Raw genomic sequence first — 13,375 nt, 5'->3', positions numbered from 1 at the left:
ATTGCTTAAGCCCAGGAGTTTGAGGTTGTTGTGAGTTTGATGCTATGGCACTCTAGCCCAGGCAACAGAGAGAGACTCTGTCTCAAAAAAAAAAAAAAACACAGATGACAAAAGATGGTAGAGTTCATATGCCTGAAAGAAAAGGATTACAATGATAAACCAAAATGTTGGTAGTGCTAGCTCTGTGATGAGACGGGGAAAATGTTTATTTTCTTTGTGCCTCCGTATGTTATCATACATTTTGTATAATAAATGCATATTTCTGAATAAGTATATTCACAAAGTTCAAAGTTTGAAAATTATAAAAGGGTATACAGTAATGAAGTCTTTTTCTCAGCCCTAGTCTCCCAGGCAACCTACTCTATACTCCAAAAGTATCCAAGGTTTTTGCTTCCTTGAGTGTCTTTCCAAGGATATGTTTTGCTGATAAAATTTGTATATATATATATATATATATATTCTTTTTACCCTTTGTCACATAATAATAGCATGCAATACACACTGTTTTGTACTTTGCTATATTGAATAACCTTGTACACGTGTCATTTTACCCATGTGGGAGCATATCTGGAGGGTACATTCCTGAAAGTGGAATTGCTGGGTCAAAGGAAATGTACATTTGTAATTTGGACAACTGTTACCATGTTGTCTCTTGAAGTTATGAAAAATCTTCTCATGGTTTCTTCTAGTATTTTAATGGTATGGCTTTTTTTTCCCCCCACTTCACTATCGATCCATTTTAATTGATCTTGGCTTAATGGATAGTTAATAAGAAAAACAAATAATTTAAAATATTAAACTCCTCACTCATAGTGGAAATTCAAGTGCTGGTTGTCCCCATCTGTTAGATCACAGGATCTAGATGCAAATAGGACATCTTGCAAAGGTTCAGCTTACACGGCAGATGAATAACATAGCAAGACCTCTCTGCTCTGCTGTGTGAGCTTTACTTGCTTCCAGAGTCGCACTGCAGTGAAGAGGCAGACCCTAAGGGCTTCATTTCTATTTAATACCTTCGAGTGAATTGTTCCTTCCAAAAGAAATCAGGATGCTGGTTGGATTTCCCTTCTGAAATATTGTAAGTTGCTTTAATACTTAAATAAAAAGAAGCAGAATCCCCTGGAGTATTGGGGCGTGTATGTATGAGTTGCATGAGTTTTTGGGTGGCAATGTGAGGGCATACATATAGGCCGAGAATGAATTTTATTCCTGCAGAGATTCTGTCGACTAGCTACTTGCTGGTCAGCCTAAGCAGCTGTACTGAAATGTCAGACGGATTTGCACAGCTGACTCAAGTTGCCGAAAAGAGAGCAGCACAGTAGTTCCATAAATTGACCCTATCCAGCCAAGCCCTGCTTAATATAGATCCGACACAAGCTTAGCTGTGATCACTCCTAGCTGTTCAGCAAACACCACTGAAGTTCTTGGGAAAAAATATCTCAAGAGTGTGTTGACCTGGAACACTCGGTAACTGTGGGATCTTCTGGAGGCTTTTATTTCTTCTTCTTTTAAAAAATCGTCTTTGGTTGTTTCTTCTTTTCTAGTAAAATAGAAACATCTAGAAAAAAAAACATAATGTCAGAGCACAGCAGGAATTCAGATCAAGAAGAAGTTTTTGGTGAGGAGATTAATGAAGATGAAATCTTGGCCAACTTGTCCCCCGAAGAACTGAAAGAACTGCAGTCGGAAATGGAAGTCATGGCACCTGATCCCAGCCTTCCCGTGGGGATGATTCAGAAAGATCAAACCGACAAGCCACCGACAGGGAACTTCGATCATAAATCTCTCGTTGACTATATGTACTGGGAAAAGGCGTCCAGGCGCATGCTGGAAGACGAACGCGTTCCTGTCACCTTTGTGAAATCCGAGGTAACCAGGGATTCGTGTATAACAGAGAAATGGCTGCCTGGGACTGGGCTGTCAGGTGTCCGTATTGTGACTGTGATTTCTCAAGACTCCAATATTTGGTTCTGTTTTGTCGCATCTAGATTAAATCATAATATTTAATCCTACTCCAGACTGGCACTTTCTGAAACACTTCTATAGTTATGAGGGAAAAGCTGGTAATTTCTTGCAAATGCTATTTTTAAAATTGCTATTGGGTTTGTTGTGTAGGAAAGTCTGTGTCCTAAACCGTGATACTTAGTGACTTAACTCATAACCTTAACTTTTTTTTCCCTTTTTTTGGATCGCAGACCCCTTTGAGAAACTAATGAAAGCTCGGGACCCTCTCTCTCTGGCACATCTATACACATGCAGTATTTCACATACGATGTGAAAGGTTTCACAGTCCTCCTGACGTCTAACCACACATCCTACACTTAAACCAAGTTGAACTACTGAAAATGTCTAATATTCCTACCATGTGTTGGCTATCAGTGATGGCACTTAGAAATCGATAGCTGTTAAGCTGTTTTAAACACAGTTCTTTCTTGAATGTTTTTAATCTAAAAACTAGAATTGTCTTTGATTTTACAAACTTGTCGAATATCAGCATATTTTTTTTAATGTTCCCCTTGAAAATGACTTAGCAAAAAGAGGACAGAGATCCCTTCAGGTAAGTCTCTTTCCCAGCTAAGCCTGCTGACATAGATGTATCTTGTCACATTATGACCATGCTGGCTATAATTAAGAAAGGAAAGTTGTCAACTGGCTTCATGATCAGGAGAGTTTAAATAAGTATTGAGCTCAAGAAAATAAATAGCCAGCTTGATCAGTTAGAATTTCAGGTACACTTTGCAGACATTTTACAATTGGAAGTCAATGGATTGGAAGTCAATGGATTATAAGCCAATTCTATATCAACGCTGATTTCAGGGGGAAAAAAAATATGACAGTACTTTTAACATTTTTTTCCTTCCTCTGGTATAAACAGCTTAATAGTTGGCTCCCCCTGCTGGGACAGATAAGAAAGGCAGGGGTGAAGACTTCAGGTGGTTAAGGTGACTTGTGTTGTCACTGTCAATTCCAGCCTATAATATGTCATAAGCATCAAGATCAAGTTCTTGTTCAGATGAACCATTGTCTCAAATTGCTAGACCAACTTTCCAAACGACACCTATGAGGTCATGTATGTATAGAAAAGTATAATAACTGATGTGCAAGAATGTAAGTAAACATTATTAATAAGATTGCCATTTTCTCTCCCAGACTAAGCAATTATTTCTAAATCTCTGCATAATCTTGTTCTATTTTATAGCTAGCTTGGCCACCTAGGCACTTTCTTTCAAAAGAAACTGGACTAGTGCACCTGTGCTTTGAGTAGCCAGGGCAGTTTTCAAAGAACTGCACAGATAAAATCAAAATCAAGGTTTTGAAAAATATATTCCAAAATATCAAACTACTCTTATTTTCCCCACATTATATTATATTCTCAGGTAAATTTGATGTACATGCTCTATGAGATTAGCAGGAATTTTAGGAATGTAAATTTTAGTTAGGGCAATAAGGAAATTATTGTTGAGTATAAAGATGCCTGTTCAGCATATACAAAACAAAGACTTCAGGGTATTGATGAACAACTCTATAAAGTTTTCAAAATAATTTTTAACTGCTTCTAGAATTGAACTCCATTTTAAAAAACAGTATAGAATCTGAGAACAGAATTAACTATGTTTCATCTTAATATATAGAATGAGATAAACAGCTAAAAATGTGTGTTCCTATAAAAATTTATCTTTATTTTGGCTGCATTTGTTTACACGACTAATATGTGTACTTTGTTATTTAAAAAACCTCAAATACTCTAGAATTATATAATGTAAAAAATAAAAGTTCTCCCAAATGCTTCCCCTCCTAAGGGTTTTCTTAGTGGTTATCTCTTTTCCTCAAAAATAACCATTAATTTGGTAAACATTCCAAAAGATTTTTTCCTATACATATAAAAACCTTTATATATTGTATGTGTACATGTGTATATTATATATACACACATACACAAATGAAATAATATACATATAGTTTAATGCCTTGCTTTTTTACTTAATAATAAATATTTTTACCTCCAGTAGAGACTGCTCTACTTCATATTTCTTCACTGCTATGTATTCTAACCCTAATAAATCTCCATTTTAGGAAAACACTCAAGAACAGCATGAAGAAATAGACAAAGGCAATAAAAGTATGTTTCAATTTTTAAAAGAAAAGCTCAATAATGAAATAGCTGCAAATAAAAGAGAATCAAAGGGCAGCAACAATGTCCAAGAAACAGGTGATGATGATGGTGATAATGAAGAAGATGATGAAGAAGATGATGATGAAGAAGATGATGATGAAGAAGATGATGATGAAGGAGAAGATGATGGTGGAGAGAGTGATGAAAACACAAAAAGGGAAGAGGAAGGCGAAGCAAAGAAGCAAATTAGAAATTGTGAGAGCAACCATCAACAGGCAATTAATAAAGCATTCAAAGAACAGAGAGACAGACCAGAGGGCCAAGAAAAAAGTGAAAAAAAAATATCCAAATTAGATCCCAAGAAGTTAGCCCTAGATACCAGTTTTTTGAAGGTAAGTGCAAGGCCTTCAGGAAACCAGACGGACCTGGATGGGAGCTTGAGGCGAGTTAGACAAAATGATCCTGACATGAAGGAACTCAATCTGAACAACATTGAAAACATCCCTAAAGAAATGTTACTGGACTTTGTCAATGCAATGAAGAAAAACAAACACATCAAGACTTTCAGCTTAGCGAACGTGGGTGCAGATGAGAGTGTGGCGTTTGCCTTGGCTAACATGTTACGTGAAAATAGGAGTATTACCACTCTCAACATCGAGTCCAATTTCATTACAGGCAAAGGAATTGTGGCCATCATGAGATGTCTCCAGTTTAATGAGACACTCACTGAACTTCGGTTTCACAATCAGAGGCACATGTTGGGCCACCACGCTGAAATGGAAATATCTCGGCTTTTGAAGGCAAACACCACTCTCCTGAAGATGGGCTACCATTTTGAGCTTCCGGGTCCCAGAATGGTGGTCACTAACCTGCTCACCAGGAATCAGGATAAACAAAGGCAGAAAAGACAAGAAGAACAAAAACAGCAGCAACTCAAAGAACAGAGAAAACTAATAGCCATGTTGGAGAATGGCTTGGGGCTGCCGCCTGGGATGTGGGAGATGCTGGGAGGACCCATGCCAGACCCCAGAACGCAGGAGTTCTTCCAGCCGCCGCCTCAGCCTCCCAACCCCCACGTAGCACCCTTGAGTCGAAAGAATGAAACGATGAAAAAGCCATCGCAGCCTCCGCAGTACAGGACCGACCCTGACTCCTTCCGGGTGGTGAAGCTGAAGAGGATCCAGCGCAAATCTCGGATGCCAGAGGCCAGAGAGTCGCCCGAGAAAACCAACCTCAAAGATGTGATCAAAACGCTGAAGCCAGTGCCGAGAAATAGGCCACCCCCATTGGTGGAAATCACTCCCAGAGATCAGCTCTTGAACGACATTCGTCACAGCAACGTTGCCTATCTTAAACCTGTAAGTAGAAGGAGGGAGAAATGGCAAATGAGCACCACTATAAACGTATCCCAACTCTATTCCTGACCAACTGGGAAAAACCAGTGAGCATTACCAATGGATATATAAATTACTGGTTATCCCTAAGGATGTATACCTGCAATACACCTATATATAGATGCACCCATATGTAGGCCTGCACATAGTACACCTACATATAGGTACACCTATATGTCTTTTTTAACAACCATATTAGCAGCTAACATTTATTGAGCACTTACTATAGGCTAAGGTCTATGAATTAACTCATATAATCATCTTAACCTTATAAGGTAGGTACTATTATTCTCCCCACTTTATAAAAAGGAGACTGAAGTTAAGAGAATTTAATAACGTGTCTACAAGAGACAGCTAAGAAGAAGTAGAACTGACATTGAAACCCAGTTCTGAGTCCAGGGTCAGGCTTTTATTCACCCCATTATTTGCTATCCAGAACCCTCCAGGTACATGTTCAAAATAACACCATTCCAGCCACACAGAGCTGGCACTCAGACCCCCAGGAATCTGCCGTAAGGAATAAATAAGAATGAAGCTGAATTAGGCCAGTCATTTGTAGATAACTGAATGCTTACGAAATGCTTAAAAATAGTTGGTTCTTTTTTAGTAGATGAAGAGAGACTACCTGCAAATTGCATTTACACTGCTCACCTTTAGGCAGGGCTGACAAGCGGTAAACTTCAGGTTAGGTAACCGTGAATTAATGGAATTTTAAAATATTTTACTATTATTTGTTTCAATATTTACTATGATTCACTATTACTAAGTTGAAAAGTTCTATTCCTTGCAGCTTAAGTTGCAGAAATGAAAAATTTGGGGTCATTTTTATGATGGCATTTAGGGAGGCTGAAAGACGTGTGTTCATGGCCACGGGTGATTGGTAATTAACTGAATTATTTTAAAATCTTGGGTGTAACTTAGCCAAGATACTACATTGACACAATAGTCGATTATATTTCATACAGATTCACAATTCCTGCAAGACATGTTAAACAAATTTCCACGCAAGCTTGTTCTTTTCTGCTTTAAAAAGCTTTATATTCTAAAATAAGATAATTATTACTTATTCACATATATATATTCCTTATTCCCAATCTCTAGTAATGCAGAATACAATATTCCATTATTTCTAAATCAAAGCCTTTCATCCATGACTTAAAGGGACTCTGTTCTTCCTGGAGCAGGGGCCAGGATCAGAACACTAGAGGTCATGTGAGGTCAGGCCAAAGGTTCTTTGCCTGCCCTTGGGCACAACATCAAGACTTTCTGCACCTGCTCTTCTCCAGGCAGCCTGACCTCCACTGGGGGCAAATTGGGGTGGTGTTTGAGAGAAATTAGCTCTATTACTTTTTTTGTAACCAGTTATTAGCAAAGAATAGCCAAGCCACCTTGGTAGTTATATAGTCAGAAGATGAGAAGTCTTTTGAAAAATCTGTGTTCAAGGTGGCATGTGGATTCAGAATAGAAAAGGGAATGAAACTCAAATGATCATGTGAACCAACTCCCTGACTTCTGAAGGAATGTCCTGAACAAATCTGCTTTCCTGGAGTCTATTTCATTTTATCTACTGATTCATTAATGTAACAAATATTTATGTCAGGAACCCTGAGAAGGGTTGGAAATACAGCAGTGGATAAGTCAGGTATGGTCTTGACCTTATACAGAATTTACAATGTAGGTTTTATAATTTTTCAGAGTCAAGACCCTTTGCCTTTTACCCAACTGAGAACACTTCAACTTTGGATCTAGACCCTAAAGCAAAAGACATTAAAATATAGTCATGATGATAATTGCAAGAATACAACACCCTACCAAGTATTACATTTTTCTTATTTTAATCAATTCAAAAATATTATCGATTTTTAGTGTGTTTGGTGGTGGTATTTTTTTTTTTTTAATCTAAGAGGGAAAAACACTGCAAAGGAAACTTAACATGCTTTTTGAATGACCATCTTGTATATCACCCTCTGCTTTGAAATGGCTGTCATCTATTCTGGGGGATTGGCAATTTCTCCTGCATTCAGTTGCCTGGCTTGGCCTGCAATAGACATCTTTTTGCCATGTATCTCACTTACAAAATGTCACACAACTTCATCTATTTGGTCCTGGAAAACACTGGGTGAGAAAAAAGTGAAAATGCATCTTTTCCACTGGCAAAAATTTGCTTCACTAATATCACTTTGCTTCCTGCTGCTTCATTTCTGTGCCTTTCTGCGTATACCATAAATTTCTGCTTTAAAGCCAAATCATAGTGTAATCTTTTAAAAGACATTTTAAATTTTTTATCTTTTTTCAAAAAATCATTTTAGATTTACAGAAGGTCAAGGTAGCAGGAAGAATTCTCACACACCCGTAGTATTGTACCACATAAGCTTTGTCATTCTTTAAAAGATATTTTAAGTGGCAACACATCTGCACGTGTGTAGTACCAACTAGGCACATGACTCAGCAGAGGTGATAATAGTATGAATAGCTATGATGTGTTCACACTTGTCTCTGCAGCCAGCTATGGTCAAACGCCATCGGTTTTATGAGGCATTCTGATTTCAGAGCTGCTTAAACATCATAAAATGTACAGCTGAGACTCAGTGAAATACTATAAATGCCATGAGTGACAAGATGACAAAATCCCAGCAGAAAGGTATATGTTTGGCCAATCAAATGAGACAAGACACTGCTTACTTTATAGAGGTGAAACGAAAGGTTTTTTGGATTTCAGGCAGAGATGCCCTCCAGACCCCTGGATTTTCAAGAATGAGGTTAAAATTGAAACACAAATTTGAAATCTTGTGATTTTTGTTACTGATGTTTTAAAATTATTTATTTTTTTAAAATTTTTAATGCTTATTCTCTCCCATGCCTCTGGCCTGAGGGGGCCTGAAATGAAGTAAGTTACCAGCAAAAAATAAAGCAAAATCTATATACTTGCTTAGCTCAAATGCTACCTCCTCCAAGAAACTGCTCATTCAATTCAGTTTGAGAGAAATTTACTTTGGAGGCCAGCTGTTGAAAACTGGTGGACTACAGGCCAGGTGTGCAGGCCTGCTTTATTTGGCTTAGATACTATTGTATATGTTTTTATAATGTCACATAAAAATCCAGCACCACTTGAAACATCAGATCTGGCCACACTGCATTTGCATGACACCAGTCAGCTGTTTCTGTGCATTGGCTTCTCCCTTGAAATAGGTAATGGACTGTCCAGGTTCCCTCTTTTGCCCCCTGGCCCTACACCGGGCATGTTTCACTTATTTATATTATTTGGCTTCTGTAGAATTTTTTAGTTTACTCTTGTTGTGTTTAGCTATGTTTTTAAAATCTTTGTCTCATCTAACAAACTGCATTTATTAGATAATGACTAATTCATCTCCCCATAAGTTAGTAACTCTGAGTCAATATAAAACCAGCACAGAGTAAAGATGGGAGGCTTGTACAGGCTTAAACCTCCCTGACAAATGTATGATTCTCTTTCATCTTCAAAATTTTTGTGGTCTGCTCACTGCCTAACATCCCAGATGAGTATTTGGACTTTATTTATTTATTTATTTTTTTTTGAGACAGAGTCTCACTCTGTTGCCCAGGCTAGAGTGAGTGCCGTGGCGTCAGCCTAGCTCACAGCAACCTCAAACTCCTGAGCTCAAGCGATCCTCCTGTCTCAGCCTCCCGAGTAGCTGGGACTACAGGCATGCGCTACCATGCCCAGCTAATTTTTTCTACATATATTTTTAGCTGTCCATATAATTTCTTTCTATTTTTTTTAGTAGAGGTGGGGTCTCGCTCTTGCTCAGGCTGGTCTCGAACTCCTGAGCTCAAACGATCCGCCTACCTCGGCCTCCCAGAGTGCTAGGATTACAGGCGTGAGCCACCGCGCCCGGCCTGGACTTTATTTTTTAGATAAAATCCCATTTGCAGCAACTGTTTAATTCACTGGGTCCCGATGGCATTTATATCATATCTAAGCTGCTGTGCCAGTCAAACAAGGTTAACTACTTTAGCATTCACTCCCTTTCTCTCTGGGCTTGTTTATGTACATTCTGAACTACTCCCATCCAGTCGGCTAAAGCCATTGCTAAACTTTCCCTCCAGAAAGACTTCAGTATAATAATATCATGAGCAGCCTGACTTCACCAAAAGACTTCATGACACATTAGTGTTTGTTTTGATTACAGAATTTAAGTTTAGAGACTCTTTTTTTTTTTATTTTTTATTTTTTTGAGGCAGAGTCCTGCTCTGTCACCCTGGCTAGAGTGCCCTGGCATCAACCTAGCTCACAGCAACCTCAAACTCGTGGGTTCAAGCAATCCTTCTGCCTCAGCCTCCCGAGTAGCTGGGACTACAGCCATGCGCCACCATGCCCGGCTAATTTTTTCTATATATTTTTAGTTGTCCAGCTAATTTTTTTCTATTTTTCAGTAGAGACGGGGGTCTCGCTCTTGCTCAGGCTGGTCTCGAACTCCTGAGCTCAAACGATCCGCCTGCCTCGGACTCCCAGAGTGCTAGGATTACAGGGGTGAGCCACTGCGCAAGTTTATAGACTCTTGAGCGTTCATCTTCATCTCTGGCCATTTCTTTTTTTGCCTCGTTTATAAGATCTCTCTCTTTAACCAGACTTTCACTATCCTTTTATAATTTTCTCCTCTTTCCCATTGTTTCCCTTTGTTTTAGTGTCACATAATCTAGAACAATCCCCAATCTCCCTTCTTTAGATTGCTCAGGGATTTCTTAGCATCTTCATTCAATGTGTTCCCAAACCAAACTTTTCCCTTTTAGGCCCCGTGGTGGTTTCTGGTTTCTAATTTTCCATAGTGTCTCCATTCTGTCATGCATTCAGGTCTAAAACTCCAGAGTTATCTTTACTTTTTTTTCCTGGTCTTTTTCTTTCTTTTTTGCCTCCAGTAAAGGAACCAAGAGAATCTACTAAGAGCCAAAGCCAAATGTAGATTTTAGCTTTGGAAATATTATGATTCTTATAAATAGAGTCTGTAAAAAAGCAATGTAACATTCCAAGCTCATCTTAAAAGAACATACATAGTCCAGGAATTACATAGACCGGAAATTACCTGCCCTTAATAACTAGCGGGAAAGAGAGTTTTTGATATGCTTTTCTAAAGTCTGCATAGTGATTCTCAAACATTTAGCATATGTCAAAATCACCTGGAGGGCTAGATACAGATTACTGAGCCCACACCCAGAGTCTCTGAGTCACTAGGTCTTGGATGGGGCCTAAGAATTTGCATTTCTAACAAATTCCCTGGTGATGCTGATGCTACTTAGTTGGGGACCACATTTTGACAACCACAACTCTATGACATCGATGGAAAACCACATCTGCTATTTTTCCTGAAAGGCCTTGCTTTCCTGCCTCTATACCACCCTCTGCCTCAAATTACCTTTTCTTCTATTTCTATGTTAAAATCTCTCCAATTTCCAAGGCTTGGCTCAAATACTACTTACATGAAAAAACAAAATCAGACATCAGCAGCAGTCTTGCTGTGTATTTCTCTTCGCCTTTATCTGTGTGTCTTTTATAGCACCTCCCACTCCCTGCTTTAGGTTGAGAGTCCTTGGGGACACAGTGTGTGTCTTCTAGTGGATTCTGAGTTCCTTTAGGCAGGTCTTCCTCATCTCTATCCTGGACATCCACTGAGGTGTGGGTCCAGAGCAGGAACTCCACACAGGTGTGCCAAATCACATGCCCCTTGGCTTGAAGGTTGGGCAGGCAGCAGCACATCAAAGGTCCTCTCTGGGGGGTAGGATGCTGGGAAACAGCACTAGCCAAGGGTCGTGGGCAGAGAACTAACTGTAAGAGGAGCCATTGCAGATGGCCAAAATGCTTCATCACATTGCTGGGTGGACATGGGCAATAGAAGGAGAAACATTCTTAGTCATTATTACACAAACTCTGAGTGTCCCTTGCACTACTTCAGCATCCTCTGGAAGGTACATATGTGACAGATGACTCACTCTCCTAAGATATAATGCCAGTTGAAACTCTTAAACAATTTGTCTTATCTTTAAGCTGTTCCTGTGAAAAAGAAGTATAAAGTGAGTTTGCTGTTGTAGATTAGGTAGCTCTTTTCTAAGTTTTTTTTGCCCCTGTAGGAAGGTCTCCAGATAATATTTTTAAATTTTACTGACCATTAAATTAGGAGTGTGCTTCAAAGAGGAAAGAAAGACCCATTTTAAAAAGAACATGTTATATTCCTGTGGTGGCATTTTCACAGGTGGATATCATAATGGGTACTGAAATCAGGCAGATCTGGATCAAATCCTGCTCTGCCACTTCCTAGCTGTGTGACCTCAGGCAAGTCACTGTCTCCTCTGAGCCACTTCCCTCCTTACAAAGCTAATATAGCATGTCATGAGAGAATGTTTTAAAAATAAGTGTTAACATTGATTATTCACTTGTATCATGTAACTTAATCCTTACAACAGCCTTGAGAACTACATACTGTTATTGTCATTTTACAGCTGAGAAAACTCCCAATACCATACAACTGGTAAATGCTAGTACCAGCCTTTGAACCCAGGCCAACTCTGGCACCTGTCTCATCTCCATGATGTGCTTTGCCATGTGCTCAAAGCCCTTGGAACAGTCCCTGGCATTAGTAAACATCCAACAAATGGTGCTATAGTTGTTTTATCATGGCTTTGGGGGGCTCTCTGGCCAGAATTTCTAATCCATTCTGCATCCTTTGAGGCAAGTGAACTTAGTAATTTTTGCTGCAAAGCTCTTGATTTTCCAGGATTAATTTTCTTCCTTTTCTTCAAATGCTTAACTCACAGGTACAACTGCCAAAAGAACTGGAATAAGAGCAACTGAATCATCTAGAAGAACAAGAAATTGAAATAATGACTCTTGGAATACAGCTTGAAGACTATTTCAGCAGCAATACTTCTGGATACAGGTGGCAGAACTGGGAACGATGCTAACATCTGATAGGGGTCTTTGTAAGAGGCTGAGTGCTTGGGCCATGATGAAACAGGGGCTGAAGAGAAAAGGGAAGGAGATAAAACATGAATATTCAGAGGCAACCTTTTCTACTTTTAATCAATTTGAGTGACTTAGGTGAAATTTAGAGTCATGTTTCCAGAAGCAGAAGTTAAAAATTTTTGGGGTAAACTTTCACTTTACTATTGCTTTCTTCTGGCAAATAACAATAAATACAAAGTGTTAACAGAAGTGTTAACTCTTATATTCCCATTTTTCCTCCTTCCATGTCCTCTCTGTCATTTATTACACAGTATCTTAAAGGGAACAAATCACATTTCACACTATGGAAATGTGATGAGAAGAGCTCTGGCTCTTCTGTCTGCAATGGAAGGACTGTTAATTAGCTCTTCTCTGAACAATCAGTGGAGATTTCCAGTTTCCAACCCTGTCTAGCTTTCTCCCTCGGAAACTCCCTTGGTGTTTTGGGGTATTCGTTCCAATAGGGGTATCTGTGAGAAAAGAACACATAAATCCATAGGATGTGAAAAAACCAAAGTGTCACCAGAATAAGAAGTGTAAACCCTGCATATATATAAAAGCTTCCTGGCAGTGAGTTTCCATATGTAAGGACAATGGGAGATGCTGCTTTTGCAGAAAAATTTTTTTCAATAAATAGTTATTGACAAACTTTTGGTTTTATACACACACACATACACACACACACACACACACACACACACACAGACACGTTGGTCTGTGAATCTAATTTGATCTTGCTGCTCTCTTCAAAAATCTTTTAAAGGAAACTTGCTTATGGGATTAAACTCAAACTCCTTATCCTATCCTTTAAAGCGCTCCATTGCATGGCCCCAATTTACTAATTCAGTCTTATCTCCCACAAATCCTTTGTATTCCTCTTGCTAAAACATCCTC

General features: G+C 38.9%; 1 protein-coding gene across 1 annotated transcript; it reads left to right on the top strand.

Annotated features, from left to right (window-relative positions):
• The first annotated feature begins 1,575 nt into the window (after positions 1-1,575).
• LMOD3 (leiomodin 3) lies at positions 1,576-12,321 on the top strand. The gene is made up of 3 exons (XM_069472056.1): positions 1,576-1,869; positions 4,075-5,472; positions 12,295-12,321. Exons 1-3 carry the CDS (start codon positions 1,576-1,578, stop codon positions 12,319-12,321), a joined length of 1,719 nt encoding a protein of 572 aa, XP_069328157.1.
• Positions 12,322-13,375: the final 1,054 nt, after the last annotated feature.

The sequence above is a fragment of the Eulemur rufifrons genome, chromosome 7 (assembly GCF_041146395.1).
Source record: "Eulemur rufifrons isolate Redbay chromosome 7, OSU_ERuf_1, whole genome shotgun sequence".
NCBI classification, from domain to species: Eukaryota; Metazoa; Chordata; class Mammalia; order Primates; family Lemuridae; genus Eulemur; species Eulemur rufifrons.
Note: the sequence above shows the minus strand (reverse complement) of the source record. Positions and strands in the feature narration are given on the sequence as shown.

Excerpts from the sequence above, each read along its gene's own strand:
- LMOD3 (XM_069472056.1), top strand. The coding sequence starts at position 1,576 with ATGTCAGAGCACAGCAGGAATTCAGATCAAGAAGAAGTTTTTGGTGAG. Across the intron at positions 1,870-4,074 it reads TCACCTTTGTGAAATCCGAG|GAAAACACTCAAGAACAGCA; the intron begins GTAACCAGGGAT and ends TCTCCATTTTAG. Across the intron at positions 5,473-12,294 it reads ACGTTGCCTATCTTAAACCT|GTACAACTGCCAAAAGAACT; the intron begins GTAAGTAGAAGG and ends CTTAACTCACAG.